This window comes from Hippoglossus hippoglossus, chromosome 15 (assembly GCF_009819705.1).
Source record: "Hippoglossus hippoglossus isolate fHipHip1 chromosome 15, fHipHip1.pri, whole genome shotgun sequence".
Taxonomy (NCBI): Eukaryota; Metazoa; Chordata; class Actinopteri; order Pleuronectiformes; family Pleuronectidae; genus Hippoglossus; species Hippoglossus hippoglossus.
This window is the reverse complement of record NC_047165.1, coordinates 419,954-443,784: the sequence shown is the minus strand read 5'-3', so window position 1 is coordinate 443,784 and position 23,831 is coordinate 419,954. Positions and strand designations below refer to the sequence as shown.

Sequence of the window (23,831 nt, the reverse complement as noted above, 5' to 3'; positions counted from 1 at the left end):
GTGAAGGTTTAAGATCTAATAACAATATGAAATCTATTGAAATAACAGTGAAATGCTCAAATAATCCTAAAACAGATCAGGTGAGAACACACTGACGGGGCGGAATTTAAATTTGATATTATTTATGTTGAAAAGCTGAATCAATGTTTGTGTTTGATTATAGATTATTGATTAAAGCTATTATTACACATCAGATCATTAATTATACTGAAATAATGAAATTCTATGTGAATAACCTGATGTCTCATAGGTGATAATTAGTCATTTCTATGAGGTGTTTTTCTCCATGTCACTGTCTTTGCTGTTGTGTCTTATGTTCACATATATTTCATACTTGTACTAGAAGGTAAATGTTTGCTGAACCTTCTTCTGCTTTGTTATTTGTCTATTTCTGTTAAACCGGAGCCAAATTCCTTGTATGTGTACACACACGGCCAATAAAGCTGCAGTTCAGATGATCCACCGCCAGGTGGTGCTATCTCACCTCTTATTGCTGCATCCATGTAGTCGGACACTTTGACAGTTCCCCCCTTCTTCTCCTCTGAGACACACACACACACACACACACACACACACACACACACACACACACACACACACACACACACACACACACACACACACACACACACACACACACACACACACACACACACACACAGTGTGTTAACTCTTCATTTCTCTGGTTTCAAAGCAACATCCATGTTTGTACGGCTTCACTCAGCGACAGGACTCATTCATTGGTTAAATCCGCAGGCGAAGGTTGACAACACAGAGCAGGCTATCGTCATGACAACATTATGTTGAGCTGCTGGTTACTGACGACTCTGCCACAGGGGGGCGCTGACGCACACGGAGCTATTGGCTGCTGTAAACATCGACTTAAAACTACAGACTGAATCTTTGAGAACATTTAATTTAAAGTTGGTGTTATTATATATTATTATTGTATCATTGTTGATTAGATGGTTCTCTTACCGATCACTCCGAGGTCGACGGCTCGGTCGTAGTAGAAGGAGAAGGCGTAGAAATCCACGTCAGCAACTTCAGACGGCTTCGTCACCTTCCTGTACAGAACCTTCTCCACTTTGGTGCGACACGCCTCGTACAGCGGTTCCCCTGAGACACAAACACAAGGTTCCTCCATGACGGGGCACTGCACAGCCAACCAATCACCACGCAGTGTGCACTTTACCTGCCTTCTGTCCCTTCACAGTGTAGACGACGTCAGCATGCTCCCAACTGCCAGAGTACTCTGGAGCAAGGCAGGGGCTGACCAGCTCAGTGCTGCCCCCTACTGCACACACACGCACACACAAATGAAATATACATATTAAAACTTCAGAAGAAGACGTCTTCGTCTTCAGAGTGAATTCATCTCATGTTGCTATAGAATCTTAGTCGTCAGGTGAAAAACATTAACTTCACCATCAGGGGCGTAGCAACAGGGGGGGGGGGGGGGGGGGGGGGGGTCTGAGAACAGCTGAGAAGATCTTTAAATTCTAAAATCGCAGAAATGTGGACGGAGCCTAGAAGTCGAAATGTGAGATGAGAACGACCTAAAAATACAGAATCCATCTTTGACAAACATTTATTTAACATCTACTTGATGACCAGGGAACGATCCAGATAATTTGGCTTCACTTTTGGGAATCGTCATGTCGTCCATCTATATTTCCACCTCATCAGCCTCAGACCAACACGATGTTTTTATCTCTGTGTTTGGTCTCCACCACCTCCTGACAGGAACATCAGGTTTATTAATTATTTATTATTGATCCCGTCAGAAATCTGTTTGCATGAAGGTTAAGTTCAGGTTTTGTTGAAACAGATGAATTTTCTACATCATCTCCATCCAGTTTGAGTTCAGGTGGAGCAGCAGCATCAGGAGCTTCATGTGGACACTGACTGAATGTTGTTGTTTTGTGGTGCACAGCCAGAAACACACATCGTCAGCTGAGTGGATCTGAGCTGCAGCTTCTTACAGGAGCCAAATCACAGCAACAGCTGGCAGGCAAGGAATTAATCTTGTGTTATTAAAAGATTAGATAATGGCTTATTTATCTGACGGGGGGGCGGGGGAGAGGCCTCTAAAAGGCAGATATGAAAGCAAATTGAAAAACAAGAAGAAGAAAAAAAAATAAGAGTAAAAATGTGGATTGTATACGTACGGGGGGAACTGTCGACGCCCCCTAAGACGGCGAGACGAGCCGACATCAGACCCAGACCCAGATAACTGTGGAGACACGACGTCATGTGTAAACGCTCTGATTGGCTGAAACTGGTCCATGTTTCTACTTCCAGATTCAGTTCCTCTTATTTAACCAAAAACTGAATACATGGCATTTTTTAACAATGAGCTTGTGTGTGTGTGTGTGTGTGTGTGTGTGTGTGTGTGTGTGTGTGTGTGTGTGTGTGTGTGTGTGTGTGTGTGTGTGTGTGTACCTGTGAGTGTAGACGGTGTGTGTAGTGTTGAACATCTGGAAGGATCTGATGTCGTCTATAGGTGAGGTCTGGATGGTTTTCTGCTCAGAGAGAAACAACATCATCACGACATCATCACACATCTGACATCATCACACATCTGACATCATCACACATCTGACATCATCACACATCTGACATCATCACACATCTGACATCATCACACATCTGACATCATCACAGTCATCACCTCATCCTGAGGACTGAAGGTGATCTGAGTCGACCCCCCGCCCAAATCCAACATCCCCACTGTGGGCGAGCCAGCACCATGAAGACCGCCTGAAGAGAGAGAGAGAGAATAGTCCAATAACAGGTGATCACTGCGCACACACCACACACACACCACACACACACACACTCTACACACTAAACAAACACACACACCACACACACTAAACACACACCACACACTACACACCAAACACACACCACACACTAAACACACACACTAAACAAACACACACACACACACTCTACACACTAAACAAACACACACACCACACACACTAAACACACACCACACACTACACACCAAACACACACCACACACTACACACCAAACACACACCACACCACACACAACACACTACACACACAACACACTACACACCAAAAACACACATCACACACTAAACAAACACACTACACACACTAAACACACACACCACACACACACACACTAAACAAACACACACACACACACCACACACACACCACACACTAAACACACACACACCACACACACACAAACACACCACGAGAACAGAATGTGTGTCCTCACCAGTGAGGAAGTTGACCGTGATCCAGGCAGAAATCCCTGAACACAGGAGATCAGAGATCAGTTCAACATCTTATGCTTCAGTCTGAACCACAAAACTTATTTCAGAATAAAGTTTCTCACAGTGTTTGACAGTGAAGATGACAGATTTTTACTTGTTGTAAAACATTATATTGAGTTTATAGATTAAAAAACCAAAGTAGACGTTAAATCAATGTTTGTAAAGATGTTTCTGTCGTTTCAGCTCGTTCTCATCTCTCTGATGTTTGTTCGTGTTTCTGATCCGTTTGGTTTGAATCAGTTATTGATGATATAAAAACAGGCTGAGACGTGATGATTGACAGCTGACACTGACTCAGGATTGGTCAGGTGAGTGTATGGGCGGGACCTTATACCGCGGCTGTACAGTCGGATTATGTCATCACCACAAGATGGCAGCGTTCGTTTCTGAGATATTTCACGTGGTCGTTCTTTATTTACAGTCTTTGGTTTGACCTGAGTTTTTCTTAGAGGAAAATAAGTTTTACATTTTCCTTTTAACCATTTTAAATCCCATGATTCTTTTCCAGAAATGTTCGAGGAGATTGTGAAGAATCACAAACGTTACTTAACGGTTATATTAATAAACCTTCTCTCGACAGAAGGTTGATCATGAGGCAGAGTTCTCGTTCCTGACCTTCAAAGTAATTTAAACATCAGTCGTCTAAAATAAAGACGTGAGAGCAACATGTTGAGCTAGTGGACGATCTGTTATTCAGGTCAACTCAAAGACGACATTAGTGTCTATGGCAGAATGTTTGCACTCAGCTGCTGCATGCATTAGTGCCTTTTACCAGCGACCCCTGACCTCGGCCACAGGCAGAAGTCCATGATTACTGGGCCTGATAGAAACTGTATCATAGGAGCTTTACCATAAAACTCTGATGCGGAGACACTAAGAAGCAATTTTCAAACAAAACAAACAAGAGACTTGGCTTTAGGTCGGGAGCTCAACACCGGCACTTAGCACCCTTCCGCCCCCAGTAACCACTCAAGAGATCTGCATTAACAATAAGTCGCTTCGATTCAGGACGCTCGCAGGGTAATCTCAGCCGCGGATAAGCATCCAGGGCAAGAATAGCAAAATATCTGAGCGATAATAAGGCTGATGGAAGCCGGTTGGACTTCTGAAGAGGAGGAGGAATCTGTCCATTAGTGGCTCAGTGACGGAGGAAAAGTGGAGCGGGATAAGAAGTTAATTCAGTGATCATTAAAAAGACATTTGTGGCGGAGCAGAGTAACGAGCTGATCCCACTCAGAGAGAAGGAGAAAACATTTCAGAGGGGGGGGGGTTTAATCGGCCTCCCTCCCTCTTCAAGATTAAGTGGAACATTATCCCACATGGACATAATTGCTTGTATGAACTAGTTTAAAAGGATTGGATTATATGAATGCCGAGCTCATGTCCATTCACAGTGAGTGACATGTCAGTCCTGTCTAGTCTATATATATATATTATATATACACATTATATATTCTATACATGTCCTGTAACGCTGGTGTCAGTGGATCACTGTGGTAACAGAGAAGAAGAGGTCACCACAGGGTCACAACCAGAAACTAAATAAAGATGGGTCATGAAGGCTCCTCAAACTGAACCCATTTCACCTCGATCTCCCCCTGGTGGCGGGCTGCAGTACAGGTCATAAAACCTCCTCCATGTCAGCAGATGGGACATGGACCAACCTAAACAAATATCAGTAGACTAAATGTTTAAATAAATGTTTCTCAAAACCACAACATGGCAGCGTTTGAATCTGGAATAATTCAGCTTCATTTCTGGAGGAGGTGGAGATGTGTCGTCTTTATATACAGTCACTGATGGTCTTTATATACAGTCACTGATCGTCTTTATATACAGTCACTGATGGTCTTTATATACAGTCACTGATCGTCTTTATATACAGTCACTGATGGTCTTTATATACAGTCACTGATGGTCTTTATATACAGTCACTGATCATCTTTATATACAGTCACTGATGGTCTTTATATACAGTCACTGATCATCTTTATATACAGTCACTGATCATCTGTATATACAGTCACTGATGGTCTTTATATACAGTCACTGATCGTCTTTATATACAGTCACTGATCCTCTTTATATACAGTCACTGATCGTCTTTATATACAGTCACTGATCATCTTTATATACAGTCACTGATCATCTTTATATACAGTCACTGATGGTCTTTATATACAGTCAGTGATCCTCTTTATATACAGTCACTGATCATCTTTATATACAGTCACTGATGGTCTTTATATACAGTCACTGATCGTCTTTATATACAGTCACTGATCATCTTTATATACAGTCACTGATGGTCTTTATATACAGTCACTGATGGTCTTTATATACAGTCACTGATGGTCTTTATATACAGTCACTGATGGTCTGTATATACAGTCACTGATGGTCTTTATATACAGTCACTGATGGTCTTTATATACAGTCACTGATCATCTTTATATACAGTCACTGATCCTCTTTATATACAGTCACTGATCATCTTTATATACAGTCACTGATGGTCTTTATATACAGTCACTGATGGTCTTTATATACAGTCACTGATCGTCTTTATATACAGTCACTGATGGTCTGTATATACAGTCACTGATGGTCTTTATATACAGTCACTGATCGTCTTTATATACAAATCACTGATGGTCTGTATATACAGTCAGTGATCGTCTGTATATACAGTCACTGATGGTCTGTATATACAGTCAGTGATCGTCTGTATATACAGTCACTGATGGTCTGTATATACAGTCACTGATGGTCTTTATATACAGTCACTGATCGTCTTTATATACAAATCACTGATGGTCTGTATATACAGTCAGTGATCGTCTGTATATACAGTCAGTGATCGTCTGTATATACAGTCACTGATGGTCTGTATATACAGTCACTGATGGTCTTTATATACAGTCACTGATCCTCTTTATATACAGTCACTGATCATCTTTATATACAGTCACTGATGGTCTTTATATACAGTCACTGATGGTCTGTATATACAGTCACTGATGGTCTTTATATACAGTCACTGATGGTCTTTATATACAGTCACTGATGGTCTGTATATACAGTCAGTGATCGTCTTTATATACAGTCACTGATGGTCTTTATATACAGTCACTGATGGTCTTTATATACAGTCACTGATGGTCTTTATATACAGTCACTGATCCTCTTTATATACAGTCACTGATGGTCTTTATATACAGTCACTGATGGTCTGTATATACAGTCAGTGATCGTCTTTATATACAGTCACTGATCGTCTTTATATACAGTCAGTGATCGTCTTTATATACAGTCACTGATGGTCTTTATATACAGTCACTGATGGTCTTTATATACAGTCAGTGATCCTCTTTATATACAGTCACTGATGGTCTTTATATACAGTCACTGATGGTCTTTATATACAGTCACTGATCCTCTTTATATACAGTCACTGATGGTCTTTATATACAGTCACTGATGGTCTGTATATACAGTCACTGATCCTCTTTATATACAGTCACTGATGGTCTTTATATACAGTCAGTGATGGTCTTTATATACAGTCACTGATGGTCTTTATATACAGTCACTGATGGTCTTTATATACAGTCACTGATGGTCTGTATATACAGTCACTGATGGTCTGTATATACAGTCACTGATGGTCTGTATATACAGTCAGTGATCGTCTGTATATACAGTCACTGATCGTCTTTATATACAGTCACTGATGGTCTTTATATACAGTCACTGATCGTCTTTATATACAGTCACTGATCGTCTTTATATACAGTCACTGATCGTCTTTATATACAAATCACTGATGGTCTGTATATACAGTCAGTGATCGTCTGTATATACAGTCAGTGATCGTCTTTATATACAGTCACTGATGGTCTTTATATACAGTCAGTGATGGTCTTTATATACAGTCAGTGATGGTCTGTATATACAGTCAGTGATCGTCTTTATATACAGTCAGTGATGGTCTTTATATACAGTCAGTGATGGTCTGTATATACAGTCAGTGATCGTCTTTATATACAGTCAGTGATGGTCTTTATATACAGTCAGTGATGGTCTTTATATACAGTCACTGATCGTCTTTATATACAGTCACTGATGGTCTGTATATACAGTCAGTGATCGTCTTTATATACAGTCAGTGATCGTCTTTATATACAGTCAGTGATCGTCTGTATATACAGTCACTGATCCTCTTTATATACAGTCACTGATCATCTTTATATACAGTCACTGATCCTCTTTATATACAGTCACTGATGGTCTTTATATACAGTCACTGATCGTCTTTATATACAATCACTGATGGTCTTTATATACAGTCAGTGATCGTCTTTATATACAGTCACTGATCGTCTGTATATACAGTCACTGATCCTCTTTATATACAGTCACTGATGGTCTTTATATACAGTCAGTGATCGTCTGTATATACAGTCACTGATCGTCTGTATATACAGTCACTGATCGTCTTTATATACAGTCACTGATCATCTTTATATACAGTCAGTGATGGTCTTTATATACAGTCACTGATGGTCTTTATATACAGTCACTGATGGTCTTTATATACAGTCACTGATCCTCTTTATATACAGTCACTGATCCTCTTTATATACAGTCAGTGATCGTCTTTATATACAGTCACTGATGGTCTTTATATACAGTCACTGATCATCTTTATATACAGTCAGTGATGGTCTTTATATACGGTCACTGATGGTCTGTATATACAGTCACTGATGGTCTTTATATACAGTCAGTGATCGTCTTTATATACAGTCACTGATGGTCTTTATATACAGTCACTGATCATCTTTATATACAGTCACTGATGGTCTTTATATACAGTCACTGATCATCTTTATATACAGTCACTGATCATCTTTATATACAGTCACTGATCATCTTTATATACAGTCACTGATCATCTTTATATACAGTCACTGATGGTCTTTATATACAGTCACTGATGGTCTTTATATACAGTCACTGATCGTCTTTATATACAGTCACTGATCATCTTTATATACAGTCAGTGATGGTCTTTATATACGGTCACTGATGGTCTGTATATACAGTCACTGATGGTCTGTATATACAGTCACTGATCATCTTTATATACAGTCACTGATGGTCTTTATATACAGTCACTGATCATCTTTATATACAGTCACTGATCATCTTTATATACAGTCACTGATGGTCTTTATATACAGTCACTGATCATCTTTATATACAGTCACTGATCATCTTTATATACAGTCACTGATCGTCTTTATATACAGTCACTGATCATCTTTATATACAGTCACTGATCATCTTTATATACAGTCACTGATCATCTTTATATACAGTCACTGATGGTCTTTATATAGTCACTGATGGTCTTTATATACAGTCACTGATCGTCTTTATATACAGTCACTGATGGTCTTTATATACAGTCACTGATGGTCTTTATATACAGTCACTGATCGTCTTTATATACAGTCACTGATGGTCTTTATATACAGTCACTGATCGTCTTTATATACAGTCACTGATGGTCTTTATATACAGTCACTGATCGTCTTTATATACAGTCACTGATCATCTTTATATACAGTCACTGATGGTCTTTATATACAGTCACTGATGGTCTTTATATACAGTCACTGATCGTCTTTATATACAGTCACTGATCATCTTTATATACAGTCACTGATCATCTTTATATACAGTCACTGATCGTCTTTATATACAGTCACTGATGGTCTTTATACAGTCACTGATCGTCTTATATACAGTCACTGATCATCTTTATATACAGTCACTGATGGTCTGTATATACAGTCACTGATGGTCTTTATATACAGTCACTGATGGTCTTTATATACAGTCACTGATGGTCTGTATATACAGTCACTGATGGTCTGTATATACAGTCTGATGTTGACAGACTGACCCTTTGATCAGAACATGTCCTCATCTCTTGATAAGTTTATTAGATTACAGATGTTGTTTGTCTCGTGTCCTCGTAGCTGATGAACATCATCCTGTTTCTCTTCATATAAACCTAAGAGCTGCGACTCTGATTTCCCCAACGAAAACGCCAATATGGAGGATTAGAGACGAGAGACAAACTGATGAAGATTTAACTTTGGAAAGACAATAAACATTAAACATCTGCTGCAGCTGATTCACCTGCATATATATATATATATATATATATAAATACTGCTGCGTCTGCGTGTAATTGGACTGTACCTCAACAAGTCAACGTACTGATGGTATATAAAGACCATGGCATTTATGAGCTATAATGCAGCCAGACACCAGGGGGCGATAGACATATCTGGCTTGACTTTGGGAGCTGTCATGTCGTCCATCTTTATTTACAGTCTGGGATCACAAACCTGAGGTTTTCAGTCTGACAGGTTTTGAACCGAGGAGCAGAAACTTCATGACTAAATCCACAAGAACACGTCTGTCACACGTTCCAGTTCAGAGACCGATCCTGACATGATCCACAGACCCGGGGCCACGTCTGGTGAAACCGTTTATTCTCCAACAGTTTCCCATGGCAACACAAGTGATGTCATCAGACCCCCCCCCCTTACTGAACATAACATTTTTCCCTGCTCACCCCAACTGGACGAGGCAGCCCCCCCACATTGAGTCTGGTTCTAGAGGTTTCTTCCAGTAATGAGGGACTTTTTCCTCCACAGTCGCCAAAGTGCTGCTCATTGTGGGAACTGTTGGTTTCTCTATAAAACATTTTAAGGTCTTGACCTTCGATGTAAAGAGCCTTGAGATAACGTATATTATGATTTGGTGTTATACAAATAAAATTGAATTGAATTGACATAAAGACACGTTACCTTCGTCAGTTCCGTCCATGATGGACACGCTGTCGTCTCTGGACAGAAAGGGAGACTGGAGAAACAACGCCCTCACCTGTTCACAAAGAGGACAACACATGCTGTTGAAAAAAATTACTTATTTATTAATTTAACAAAGTTGCGATGGATGAATGTTACACTGTAAAATGTGTCACACACACACACACAACACTATTAAACCTCAGTCACTGCACTGAGATGTTTGTGGAATTAGTTAATAATCATAAAACAATATTACAGTAGCTGAAAAATAATGTCTATATAATATATTTTTGTGTTTGTGATTAAAAATATCAACACTGTGAGCTGTTCTCAGATGTTATTTGTATTGTCTCATATTCCCAGTTAGTCTCATATTCCCAGTTTGTCTCACAGATGTTAACAAGGATCAACTTCCTCTGTTCTTCACTCAACTAGAGTCAAACAGAAACTTAGTGATCAGTGAATAAAGCTCAGTCCCATGTGAGGATCCTCTCCCAGGACACAAGTCCAACAGGTGCTGATGGAACTGAACACATCAACACAACAGGATTCACTACCTGAGAAGAACCAGTTTGTAACTTCATGTTTCAAGTGTTTCTACAGAATGTGTGATGGAGATGAAGGAGCAGAGGAACTGAGGACTTCCTGATGGTAGAAGATGTGAGGAGACAAAAGATCAGATCTGGTTCAACGTGTCAGACGAGTGAGTTTTAAAAACAAACGTTTTCTCTTCATGTTTTACATCAGTTTTATTTATTCTAGATTCATGGGAAATGAGCGTCATTATAAATCTTCCTGTTAGTATATTCTGATATAATCAGATTTTATATTAGATTTGAATTTTAATCAGCTCTGTTTGTCTGGATCAGGTTCAGTCTGATAAAAAAAAGAGCAAAGCTTCAGATTAAATCACATTTTGGACGAACGCTCTCGTCCTGTTTTTACCCGTTACTTAAAAGATTTAATAGACTTTTCTTTTTTGGCTCTGAGGTTGATGGCAATGATGATGAAGAGGAGGAGGATGAAGAGGCGTTAGATTCCTGTGAGGATATTAGCTGAAGGAACGAGAGGAGCTGAATATGAGGACGACAGTAGACTATTGATCTGATCGGCTTATCAGGTCTTTGATTATTAATGTCCGTCTTTGTTTAACCATTAGTTATCTTTAATTAAGGTTTTAATTTTATATATCTAAATTTTGTATATTTATTTTATATTATTTTAGTTTGGTTCTATTCATTTTAATTACTTTAAATGTTGATTTTGTTTGATTGAGTCCAAATATTCAAATGACAAAAAGGATCTGAATCCTCCTGCAGAAATTAATAGAATAAAATTGCTTTCGGATCTTTGGAGCCTGTAAACCTTTTCAAGTAGAAACCAAAATTAAAACTCTGAACCACAAAAACCAGCAGAATAGGTCTCCTTTAAAAAACACAGTGAACTCTCCCTCCAGTTCTGGGACGATCACAGAAGCTACGCAATTCCTTTATAGTAATCAAACACTTACAGTGATCCCTGTACAGCTTCCACTACAAGAATCAATTAGTATAGACAATGTCATCTGAACGGAATAACTAATTCAAGTTAAAAATAATAAAATAGAAATGAAAAAAATACCATAAATAGCACAATGTATATCAGGTATATAGTGTGTGTGTGTGTGTGTGTGTGTGTGTGTGTGTGTGTGTGTGTGTGTGTGTGTGTGTGTCTCACATTGGCCAGCAGGTGGTTGGCCTTCTCTCCAGGAAGTAGGCGGAGTCCAGCTGTTGCCTTCAGGACCACGGGGGTGATGTTCCAGAGAGATTGGGGGACACTGGACTTGGCAACGTCTAACAGCTCCGTGATCCCTGACGTGCACTGTGCACGAGGAGGATGTGGCAGAGCATGAGACACCACTGAGGCTGAGTATCAGTGATATTAGTGCTCGACTATTCTTCAACCACAGGAAACAAAGTAACGTGAAAACTGCCAAACGTCACAACATCCTGGATGTGATCAGCACACACACCTTCTCTGGATCGTCAGCGTACGCAGACAGGCCGGGTTTGATGGCTCTGAACATCTCATGGGCCAACGACAGAGCTTCTGCAGTTACATCACACACACACATCAAATATCAAACATATCAAATCCTCTCATGTGAGAAGAAGAAACTGAAGATTCTTGTTTAAAAAAATTACTAAAACAACGATCAATTATCAAAACATTCACCAGTCAAACCACTGATGGATTTTTGTTTTAGCTTTAAACTAAACGTGTTATTATTGCTTGTGGGACAGATTTACAATCATGTTAAACACATGTTCAAGTCTCTACCTCCGTTTTCCATCTGAAACTTGAAGACGTGGATTCTCGTCCCCGTGCTCCCGGCATCGAACATGATTCCGTACCGGAAACTGGGTCCGGCATCAGAAGGCGACGTGGCGTCTCCGATCCGGTCCAAGGGGGACAGGTGGTGGGGAGGTAGTCCGACGGCGTCAGGCTTCAAGAAGCTGTAGTGACGCTTGACGAACATGAGGTAGACGAGCAGGCAGCCGATGAAGAGGAAGACTCCGGCAAGCTTTGGTCTCTTCATCACAACTCATTCTGTGGAGCCCGAAAAACATATTTACTGTAATATTACCATGAGACGCTGCAGCCGGACAGAATTCATCACTTTAGCTGTTTTCAGACATGATCTGGACCACTGACATATTCCTCACATGTTCCTCACATGTTCCTCACATGTTCTGCAGGCTCTGTGTGTGAGAACAAATGTCTGAGTCAGTGTCTCTGGACATGTTCTGGATCTTCTCCTGCAGCCTCCTGGTAAAATGTGTGTAACATGTCAGAGTGAGTCCATGTGAGGAGACAGCAGGACAATGTGTGGAAGCTTCCCAGAGAGCGAGTGGACGTGTTGATGAGGTTTCTAACACGTGACGGACGTGAAACTGGAAGAACACAAACATCTCAGGATAAAGAAGAGGAAATATAAAACATACACTTATACACTTTCTTCATATGTGAAAGACAAGCTCCAGACCCCATTGATCGGACATGTTCTGGAGTTGATAAATATCTTCCCACACTCACATTAACAGGAGCCTCTTCTTCAGTCTGTCCTCAGCTCCTGTCGACACATCATCGAAAATATGTTTGTTGTAAAACTTGATTTGTGGGTCACATGACATGACCCACAATGCAGTCAGATGACCCCGCCCCTTAGTTATAGCTCTAACTTCACCTGAAGCTAACCAAACCAGTGTGTGTGTGCGTGTGTGTGTGTGTGTGTGTGTGTGTGTGTGTGTGTGTGTGTGTGTGTGTGTGTGTGTGTGTGTGTGCGTGTGCGTGACATTTCAATATAATCCACCGATCTTAATCTGAAACAAAGTCTAATGGAGGAAATAAAAAGCGGAATCACCTCCACGACGTTGTAGAGACATGCTAACAGCAACATGACGTCATGATGTCAAATAATCATTAGATACCAACACAGACAATAAAGATAGATGCTAACAGCTAGCGGGTTAGCCAGTGACGTCACAGTGTCGCGGGTCAAACAGAAGTTTTTAATGAACAAACAATAAAATGTTCGTTAAAGAACCGAACACAAACCGTCAGATGTTCGTTAACTCTTCATCTCCTCCACCGACACTTCATCGACACGGCGCAGTCTGATGACGTCACAGCGACGTGTCCGGAAATAAAGAGAAACAGAAACAATCTTCTCATGCGTCAAAACAAAACGACATTTACGTGATAAAATTAATAATTCTGCCCTAAATGTAATTTAATATTCATCCTCATGTATTTTCTCGCTTTTATAAAAATGTGACAGAATCTTCAGAGGATGAACCTGTGGTTATGGCGCCACCACCAGGACAAACACCACATGTCACTAATGGCCTTTAATAACCCAGAGGACGTGAAGGGTCACGTGACGAGTTTCACCTGCGACCAGATCACAGGTGTCCACATACTTTTGTCCTTCATCATCTTCATCATCCTCTTCTTCTTCTTACTGAACCTTCCTCCTCCTCCTCCTCCTCCTCTTCTTACTGCACCTTCCTCCTCCTCCTCCTCTTCTTACTGAACCTTCCTCCTCCTCCTCCTCCTCTTACTGAACCTTCCTCCTCCTCCTCCTCTTCTTACTGAACCTTCCTCCTCCTCCCTCCTCCTCTCTTCTTACTGCACCTTCCTCCTCCTCCTCCTCCTCCTCTTCTTACTGAACCTTCCTCCTCCTCCTCCTCCTCCTCCTCTTACTGAACCTTCCTCCTCCTCCTCCTCTTCTTACTGAACCTTCCTCCTCCTCCTCCTCCTCCTCTTCTTACTGAACCTTCCTCCTCCTCCTCCTCTTCTTACTGAACCTTCCTCCTCCTCCTCTTCTTACTGAACCTTCCTCCTCCTCCTCCTCTTCTTACTGAACCTTCCTCCTCCTCCTCCTCCTCCTCTTCTTACTGAACCTTCCTCCTCCTCCTCCTCCTCCTCTTCTTACTGAACCTTCCTCCTCCTCCTCCTCCTCCTCCTCTTACTGAACCTTCCTCCTCCTCCTCCTCTTCTTACTGAACCTTCCTCCTCCTCCTCCTCCTTCTCCTCTTCTTACTGAACCTTCCTCCTCCTCCTCCTCCTCTTCTTACTGCACCTTCCTCCTCCTCCTCCTCTTCTTACTGAACCTTCCTCCTCCTCCTCCTCCTCTTCTTACTGAACCTTCCTCCTCCTCCTCCTCCTCTTCTTACTGAACCTTCCTCCTCCTCCTCCTCTTCTTACTGAACCTTCCTCCTCCTCCTCCTCCTCTTCTTACTGCACCTTCCTCCTCCTCCTCCTCTTCTTACTGAACCTTCCTCCTCCTCCTCCTCCTCCTCTTCTTACTGCACCTTCCTCCTCCTCCTCCTTCTCCTCTTCTTACTGAACCTTCCTCCTCCTCCTCCTCCTCCTCTTCTTACTGAACCTTCCTCCTCCTCCTCCTCCTCCTCTTCTTACTGAACCTTCCTCCTCCTCCTCCTCTTCTTACTGAACCTTCCTCCTCCTCCTCCTCCTCTTCTTACTGCACCTTCCTCCTCCTCCTCCTCTTCTTACTGAACCTTCCTCCTCCTCCTCCTCCTCTTCTTACTGAACCTTCCTCCTCCTCCTCCTCCTCCTCTTCTTACTGAACCTTCCTCCTCCTCCTCCTCTTCTTACTGAACCTTCCTCCTCCTCCTCCTCTTCTTACTGAACCTTCCTCCTCCTCCTCCTCTTCTTACTGAACCTTCCTCCTCCTCCTCCTCTTCTTACTGCACCTTCCTCCTCCTCCTCCTTCTCCTCTTCTTACTGAACCTTCCTCCTTCCCTCCTCTTCTTACTGAACCTTCCTCCTCCTCCTCCTCCTCTTACTGAACCTTCCTCCTCCTCCTCCTCTTCTTACTGCACCTTCCTCCTCCTCCTCCTCCTCCTCTTCTTACTGAACCTTCCTCCTCCTCCTCCTCTTCTTACTGAACCTTCCTCCTCCTCCTCCTCCTCCTCTTCTTACTGAACCTTCCTCCTCCTCCTCCTCTTCTTACTGAACCTTCCTCCTCCTCCTCTTCTTACTGCACCTTCCTCCTCCTCCTCCTCTTCTTACTGAACCTTCCTCCTCCTCCTCTTCTTACTGAACCTTCCTCCTCCTCCTCCTCCTCCTCTTCTTACTGAACCTTCCTCCTCCTCCTCCTCTTCTTACTGCACCTTCCTCCTCCTCCTCCTCCTCTTACTGAACCTTCCTCCTCCTCCTCCTCCTCACTCTGCTCCATATATGTCATTTCATCTATAAGCCTTTAATAGCTGTTTATCAGTTAATGGTTCTCTAATCTTTCTGCTGCTTTTTATTTTCATCACTCTGATGGTCGACACAACAAAAGCAGAGTTGAGTGGATCCTAATCGTCTGCAGATTTACATACAAATGTCACTTACACACAATTACACACACTAATCCAACTAAGTTGTTAATCGACACACAAAGACACACACACACACACACACACACACTGCCGATACTGTTTCTATTATAACAAACATTTCACTTAAATATTTTCTTCAATTTAATTTATTCTCTCTGTTCATATCTTTGTGCTTGTTTTGTGTCTTTGTGCTTGTTTTGTATCTTTGTGCTTGTTTTGTGTCTTTGTGCTTGTTTTGTATCTTTGTGCTTGTTTTGTGTCTTTGTGCTTGTTTTGTGTCTTTGTGCTTGTTTTGTATCTTTGTGCTTGTTTTGTATCTTTGTGCTTGTTTTGTGTCTTTGTGCTTGTTTTGTATCTTTGTGCTTGTTTTGTGTCTTTGTGCTTGTTTTGTATCTTTGTGCTTGTTTTGTGTCTTTGTGCTTGTTTTGTGTCTTTGTGCTTGTTTTGTATCTTTGTGCTTGTTTTGTATCTTTGTGCTTGTTTTGTATCTTTGTGCTTGTTTTGTGTCTTTGTGCTTGTTTTGTATCTTTGTGCTTGTTTTGTATCTTTGTGCTTGTTTTGTGTCTCAGTGTTTTTTTTGTATCTATCTTTTTTTTGTGGAATTAATATTATGATCTAATGTTGTTCTCTCTTATCAAAATATGTATTGATTATCCGTGACATCCCTGAAGATTTGTCTTTGTCTTCATCATCTCTGTTTTGTCTCAGTTTCCTGTGTTTTTACATCACACCATGTATGTGAATATAAACAGACGTGTTAAACACAGATCATACATGTGGTTGAAAACAGACTTTTCCTCCACTTCTCCACGACGACCCGAGCGGGGACCTTCCTCTATGTGGGTCATGTGATCCATCAGCAGGATTATTAGAGAATCATTTGAAGGATTTGTGGGACATAATTCAACATGTTCGCATCATAATTGACAGAAGATTCCACTTTCATCCTGTAAGACGCAGCTTCAGTGTGGATTAGACATCTGGACTGAGCTGCCTTATTTTCTGAGTCTTATTAGGCTGCGTCTGATTTATCCCTCATCGTCATCGTCATCATCATCGTCATCATCATCATCATCATCATCATCTACGTTTTGTAGGGGGGGGGGGCGTCTGGGGCGTCTCTATCCGGTTCGTAACAATTACAGACTGTAAATAAAGATGAAGTGAAGCCAAAGTATCTCCATCGCCTCCTGGTGGCTGGCTGAAGTATAGGTCCTTTACCAAATCTTTTTTCTCTCTTTCATTCCATAATAAGAAAAATGTCAGTTAACACAGTTTTTGTTGTTGTTTTCCTTCACCTTTTTCACTTTTGAACCAGAATCAGAATCTAGTTTATTTCCAAGTAGATTTTCACATACAAGGAATTTACTTCTCGTGAATAGAAGAATAGAGAGAAAGATAAATAGCAAGTACTGTTAGCGGGAAAAGAACAACACCATGAATTGAATATGTAAAATTAAAAGTTGAAGTGTGTAGAATATGAGAATATGTGAAGAATTTCAGTGTTTTAATTTCATATGATGAAATCTAAACTTGCAAAACTTTGATTCAAGTCAAAAAGAAAAAAGAGCAAAAGAGAGAAGAGAGAAAAGAACAAAACAGAATTTCAGGTGTTCTGGATGTTTTACTCTCAGATGAACAGAAGGAAGATTGTGCTCCTGCTGAGTAATTGGGGTCATGATGATATTTTATAAAACCATCAGTGCTTCTAAAAAACCAATAAAGGAGAGTGAAGGACGGTGTCCAATCCGCCGGCCACTGGTCTATTTTTGGAGGAAAAAAGGAAAAGAAATGATGATTAATGTTATTGGATTATTTACATTGCCCTCAACATGATTGAGCCTCAGAAATGAAATTAAAATGTGTGTTGAATGGGATTTTCCAGGAAAGTCCTGTAAAAACCACGACGGTAATAAGGAATGACTAATTCTCCTAAAGTCGATTAAACATCCGCAGTGAAACACACTGAGGCCGCAGAACAAATAAGATGAGGATTAGACGAGCGGCTCCGTGAAGAGGCAGATTAAAGCATTTTTATCTATTATTTGTATTATTATCCAGCGTGTTCTTGTTGTGAAGGATTAACTCAACTGGTTAGTCCACAAAACAAACCATTAACCACAGAAATGAAGGATTAGTTTTATTTCAGCAAACTGACAAACAAACATCAGTCACTTCACATTCAGATTTAAAATCATCAGGGAGAAGAACTGATTATTATTATTTCACCTAGAAACAACAAAATATTCATCCTCCCTATATATATACATGTATACATATATATATATATGTACATGTATATACATGTACATATATATACAAATATGTAAATATACGTGTATATTCAGTCACGAGTCAGTCTCATGTATAAATGTAAATATATGTAAATAAATGTATAAATATAGAAATGTTATGAATGTATGAAAATATAAATGTATAGATGTTTATAAATGTAAAGAATTATAAGTAAATGTATAAAAATAAAATTGTATGAACATATAAATATCTGAAGTGAAGGATTCAGGTATTTGTAGACGTTCTCTTCATTTTTCAATCTATTTTAAATAAACCCTTCAGATTAGCTTCAGAGTTCGAGTGCATCAAATAAAGAAAATTGCATTAAATTATCCCATTAAAATTATTATATTTGCTGCACTGCAACATTATATAATGAAACAAAGTGGTTTTACTCACTGATCCCTCAGACCTCATCTACAAAGGAGCCGGCTACCAAATGAAAATAGGATTGTTATAATGCAGCTGCATCCAAATGAAAAACTACAGCCAGGACGAGGACAACAATGAGGATGAGGACGATGAAGGTGGGGACGAGGGATGAGCAAGAGTGAGGGCGCGGACCAGCACAAGGGCAAGGATCGGAATAGGGACAAGGGTGAGGGTGAGGATGAGGGTGAGGGTGAGGGTGAGGATGAGGACGAGGACGAGGACGAGGATGAGAATGAGGATGAGGATGAGGATGAGGATGAGGATGAGGACGAGGATGAGGACGAGGATGAGGGTGAGGAAGATGTAGAGGATGTGGGTGAGGGTGGGGATGAGGATGATGAGAGAGACTAGAGGATGAGGATGAGGATGAGGATGAGGACGAGGATGAGGATGAGGATGAGGATGAGGATGAGGATGAGGACGAGGATGAGGATGAAGAAAAAGAAAAAGAAAAAGAAAAAGAAAAAGAAAAAGAAAAAGAAAAAGAAAAAGAAAAAGAAAAAGAAAAAGAAAAAGAAAACTTGTCCGTAGATGAGGTTTTGTCCTTATTTTCTATAAAATTTGAAACCGTAATGCTATGAAAAGAACGCCTCGACCATGATTTTCCCTTAAGACGGGCTAAATGTTTCCGAAATGCCACTCTGCGCTGTGTGTGGGGAGGTTGGAGAGTTCGTCAGCTTGAAATGGCGCCTTGTATGGGCTGAGCGGGGGGGGGGGGGAATCTCCAGCAGGTCCAGTGTTGCAGCACTAAGTTCATAGTGTCTGGTCGTCTACTGTACATGCAGGTCCTTGTCCTGAGGACGAGGATGAGGACGAGGACGAGGATGAGGACGAGGACGAGGATGAGGATGAGGATGAGGATGAGGATGAGGATGAGGATGAGGACGAGGATGAGGACGAGGACGAAATCAATCTGTCAATCCTTTCCGTGTCCGGGCCGGGTGAGGTTTCCCGTGTTGAGTTAAATTAAGCCGCAGGCTCCACTCCTGGTGGTGCCCTTCTGTCAATTCCTTTAAGTTTCACCTTCAAGGCCCTTAATAATATGGCACCATTATATCTTAAAGAGCTGTTAGTACCTTATCAACCCACTAGAGCACTGCGCTCCCAGAATTCAGGCTTACTTGTCGTCCCTAAAGTCTCTAAAAGTAGAGGAGAGCCAGAGCTTTCAGCTATCAAGCTCCTCTCCTGTGGAATCATCTCCCACTTTCAGTTCGGGAGGCAGACACCATCTGTACGTTAAGAGTAGGCTTAAAACCTTCCTTTTTGATAAAGCTATAGTAGTTAGAGCTGGTCCAGGCTTGTCTTAGACCCGCTCTTAGTTCTGCTGCTATAGGTCTAGAAGGTCGGGGGACACATGACACACGGAGCTTCTCTTCCCAGCTTCTCCTTCCTCTTCTCAATCGTTATCACATCAAAGTAATTCATATCCCATCAATACATGTTACTGACTTGACTTCTTCCCCGGAGTCCCTTTGCCTTATCGTCCACAGATCCAGGGCCGCGGCTGTGGCCACATCATGGATTAGGATCTGTGGATCACGTATCAGAGATCGTAATGGTGGATCCAGTATGGCGGATTCTGCATCGTGCTGGCTGATCGTGATAACAAAGGCAGATCCTTTATCGTGTTGGCATCAGATACTGGTAGTGGACCACGACCGAGGTGGCAGCTGATGATGGATCCTAATGGCGGCAGTGGACAATGACTGTGGACTATAGTGGCATCCGATCTTGATGGTGGATCCTGATCTTGCTGGCTGCTGACCATAGACTATGATTGCAGCAGGACTGCTCGATACATAGTATTTCTCCTCAGACACTCGACCATTAATGACATTAATCCACCAATTCACTGACCTTCAGTTATACTTCAAAATGTTTATTCTTATCAATGCTGCTAAAACCTTTATCTTGATGTTCTCCTTTACACTTGACATCTGTTCACTTGTGTCCGTCCTGGGAGACGGATCCTCACATGTGTCTCTGAGGTTTCTACCTTCTTTACCTGTTAAAAGGGTTTTTTAGTAGTTTTTCCTGACTCTTGTTGAGGGTTAAGGGCAGAGGGTGTCACACCATGTTAAAGCCCTATGAGACAAACTGTGATTTGTGAATATGGGCTATACAAATAAAATTTGATTGATTGATTGATTGATTGATGAGGACGAGGATGAGGATGAGGGTGAGGATGATGATGATGATGATGATGATGATGATGATGATGATGAGGATGAGGATGAGGATGAGGATGATGAGGATGATGATGAGGATGAGGATGAGGATGAGGGTTACCACAGGTCACTGGTACCACAGGTCACTGGCACCACAGGTCACTGGTACCACAGGTTTCTCCGGTGAACAGTACGGAAAACTGGCCACCAAGGTTAAATTTGATCCATTAGGAAACATTATCAGGACACTCAGTTATACTTGTCAATAAAACCAACACAGTTAAGTCATCAACAGTAAACTTCATGTCGCTACACTGACTTCCTGTTACATTTGGAATTTAAAATTTACCTTAAATAGCTGATAGTACCTTATCACCACTAGAGCCCTGAGCTCCCAGAATTCAGGCTGTCGTCCCTAAAGTCTCTAAAGCAGAGGAGGAGCCAGAGCTTCAGCATCAAGCTCCTCTCCTGTGGAATCATCTCAGCTTCAGTTGTGGAGGGTTAGGGTTACCCTAACCCTCAAACCCTCCTTTACAATAAACCTCCAGGTTTGTCTTAGATCTGATCTTAGTTCTACAATAACTGGTTTTAACATAGGGCAGCCATTGAAGCCTAAAACTAAATATGTAATTTATTCAATCAGGTGCAAGTTCTACCATAAATTATTCATAAAATTATACACAAGCTACATCTAAGAATCACACAACATGAAAAGTCTTTAAAACTCCTGCAACATGTCCTCACTCCATCAGGTCTCTGCTTTACCTCACACACTAAGGGAAGGTTCAGAAGGTTCAGGACCTGATCCAGAACTATAGGCTTTATCAAAGAGGAACGTTTTAGGTTTAACCTTAAATGTAGAGATGGTGTCTGACTCTAGAACCCAGTGTGGGAGCTGGTTCCACAGGAGAGGAGCCTGGTAGTTGAAGGTTCTACCTCCTGTTCCACTCTTACTGACTCTAGAACCCAGAGTGGGAGCTGGTTCCACAGGAGAGGAGCCTGGTAGTTGAAGGTTCTACCTCCTGTTCCACTCTTACTGACTCTAGAACCCAGTGTGGGAGCTGGTTCCACAGGAGAGGAGCCTGGTAGTTGAAGGTTCTACCTCCTGTTCCACTCTTACTGACTCTAGAACCCAGTGGGGAGCTGGTTCCACAGGAGAGGAGCCTGGAGCTGAAGGTTCTACCTCCTGTTCCACTCTTACTGACTCTAGAACCCAGTGTGGGAGCTGGTTCCACAGGAGAGGAGCCTGGTAGTTGAAGGTTCTACCTCCTGTTCCACTCTTACTGACTCTAGAACCAGTGTGGGAGCTGGTTCCACAGGAGAGGAGCCTGCAGCTGAAGGTTCTACTTCCTGTTCTACTCTTACTGACTCTAGAACCCAGTGTGGGAGCTGGTTCCACAGGAGAGGAGCCTGCAGCTGAAGGTTCTACCTCCTGTTCTACTCTTACAGACTCTAGAACCCAGTGTGGGAGCTGGTTCCACAGGAGAGGAGCCTGGTAGCTGAAGGTTCTACCTCCTGTTCTACTCTTACAGACTCTAGAACCCAGAGTGGCAGCTGGTTCCACAGGAGAGGAGCCTGGTATCTGAAGGTTCTACCTCCTGTTCTACTCTTACTGACTCTAGAACCCAGTGTGGGAGCTGGTTCCACAGGAGAGGAGCCTGCAGCTGAAGGTTCTACCTCCTGTTCTACTCTTACTGACTCTAGAACCCAGAGTGGGAGCTGGTTCCACAGGAGAGGAGCCTGGTAGCTGAAGGTTCTACCTCCTGTTCTGCTCTTACAGACTCTAGAACCCAGAGTGGGAGCTGGTTCCACAGGAGAGGAGCCTGGGAGCTGAAGGTTCTACTTCCTGTTCTACTCTTACAGACTCTAGAACCCAGAGTGGGAGCTGGTTCCACAGGAGAGGAGCCTGCAGCTGAAGGTTCTACCTCCTGTTCTGCTCTTACAGACTCTAGAACCCAGAGTGGGAGCTGGTTCCACAGGAGAGGAGCCTGGGAGCTGAAGGTTCTACTTCCTGTTCTACTCTTACAGACTCTAGAACCCAGAGTGGGAGCTGCTTCCACAGGAGAGGAGCCTGGTAGATGAAGGTTCTACCTCCTGTTCTGCTCTTACAGACTCTAGAACCCAGTGTGGGAGCTGGTTCCACAGGAGAGGAGCCTGCAGCTGAAGGTTCTACCTCCTGTTCTGCTCTTACAGACACTAGAACCCAGTGTGGGAGCTGGTTCTACAGGAGAGGAGCCTGGGAGCTGAAGGTTCTACTTCCTGTTCTACTCTTACTGACTCTAGAACCCAGTGTGGAGCTGGTTCCACAGGAGAGGAGCCTGGGAGCTGAAGGTTCTACCTCCTGTTCTGCTCTTACAGACTCTAGAACCCAGAGTGGCAGCTGGTTCCACAGGAGAGGAGCCTGCAGCTGAAGGTTCTACCTCCTGTTCTACTCTTACTGACTCTAGAACCCAGTGTGGGAGCTGGTTCTACAGGAGAGGAGCCTGGGAGCTGAAGGTTCTACCTCCTGTTCCACTCTTACTGACTCTAGAACCCAGAGTGGGAGCTGGTTCCACAGGAGAGGAGCCTGGTAGTTGAAGGTTCTACCTCCTGTTCCACTCTTACTGACTCTAGAACCCAGTGTGGGAGCTGGTTCCACAGGAGAGGAGCCTGGTAGTTGAAGGTTCTACCTCCTGTTCCACTCTTACTGACTCTAGAACCCAGTGTGGGAGCTGGTTCCACAGGAGAGGAGCCTGGGAGCTGAAGGTTCTACCTCCTGTTCCACTCTTACTGACTCTAGAACCCAGTGTGGGAGCTGGTTCCACAGGAGAGGAGCCTGGTAGTTGAAGG

At 42.2% G+C, this 23,831-nt stretch overlaps 1 protein-coding gene across 4 annotated transcripts in view; it reads right to left on the bottom strand.

Moving 5' to 3' along the window:
* entpd6 (ectonucleoside triphosphate diphosphohydrolase 6) overlaps positions 1-13,913 on the bottom strand; it is a 49,244-nt gene extending 35,331 nt beyond the window's left edge. Inside the window, exons 1-14 of one of the 4 annotated variants that reach the window (XM_034608105.1) lie at positions 13,814-13,913; positions 13,292-13,328; positions 12,536-12,805; positions 12,228-12,304; positions 11,933-12,076; positions 10,214-10,289; positions 3,266-3,301; positions 2,675-2,763; positions 2,446-2,525; positions 2,172-2,236; positions 1,196-1,297; positions 979-1,119; positions 436-541; positions 105-164 (exon numbers count right to left, since the gene is read on the bottom strand). In XM_034608105.1, the coding sequence (XP_034463996.1) occupies positions 158-164; positions 436-541; positions 979-1,119; positions 1,196-1,297; positions 2,172-2,236; positions 2,446-2,525; positions 2,675-2,763; positions 3,266-3,301; positions 10,214-10,289; positions 11,933-12,076; positions 12,228-12,304; positions 12,536-12,794 (1,182 nt within the window). In that variant the 5' untranslated portion in view covers positions 12,795-12,805; positions 13,292-13,328; positions 13,814-13,913 and the 3' untranslated portion in view covers positions 105-157. Of the gene's footprint in view, positions 1-104; positions 165-435; positions 542-978; positions 1,120-1,195; positions 1,298-2,171; positions 2,237-2,445; positions 2,526-2,674; positions 2,764-3,265; positions 3,302-10,213; positions 10,290-11,932; positions 12,077-12,227; positions 12,305-12,535; positions 12,806-13,291; positions 13,329-13,813 lie in introns of those variants that run through there. The other 3 variants (XM_034608102.1, XM_034608103.1, XM_034608104.1) reach the window with 3 other exon arrangements.
* Between the last annotated feature and the right edge of the window lie 9,918 nt (positions 13,914-23,831).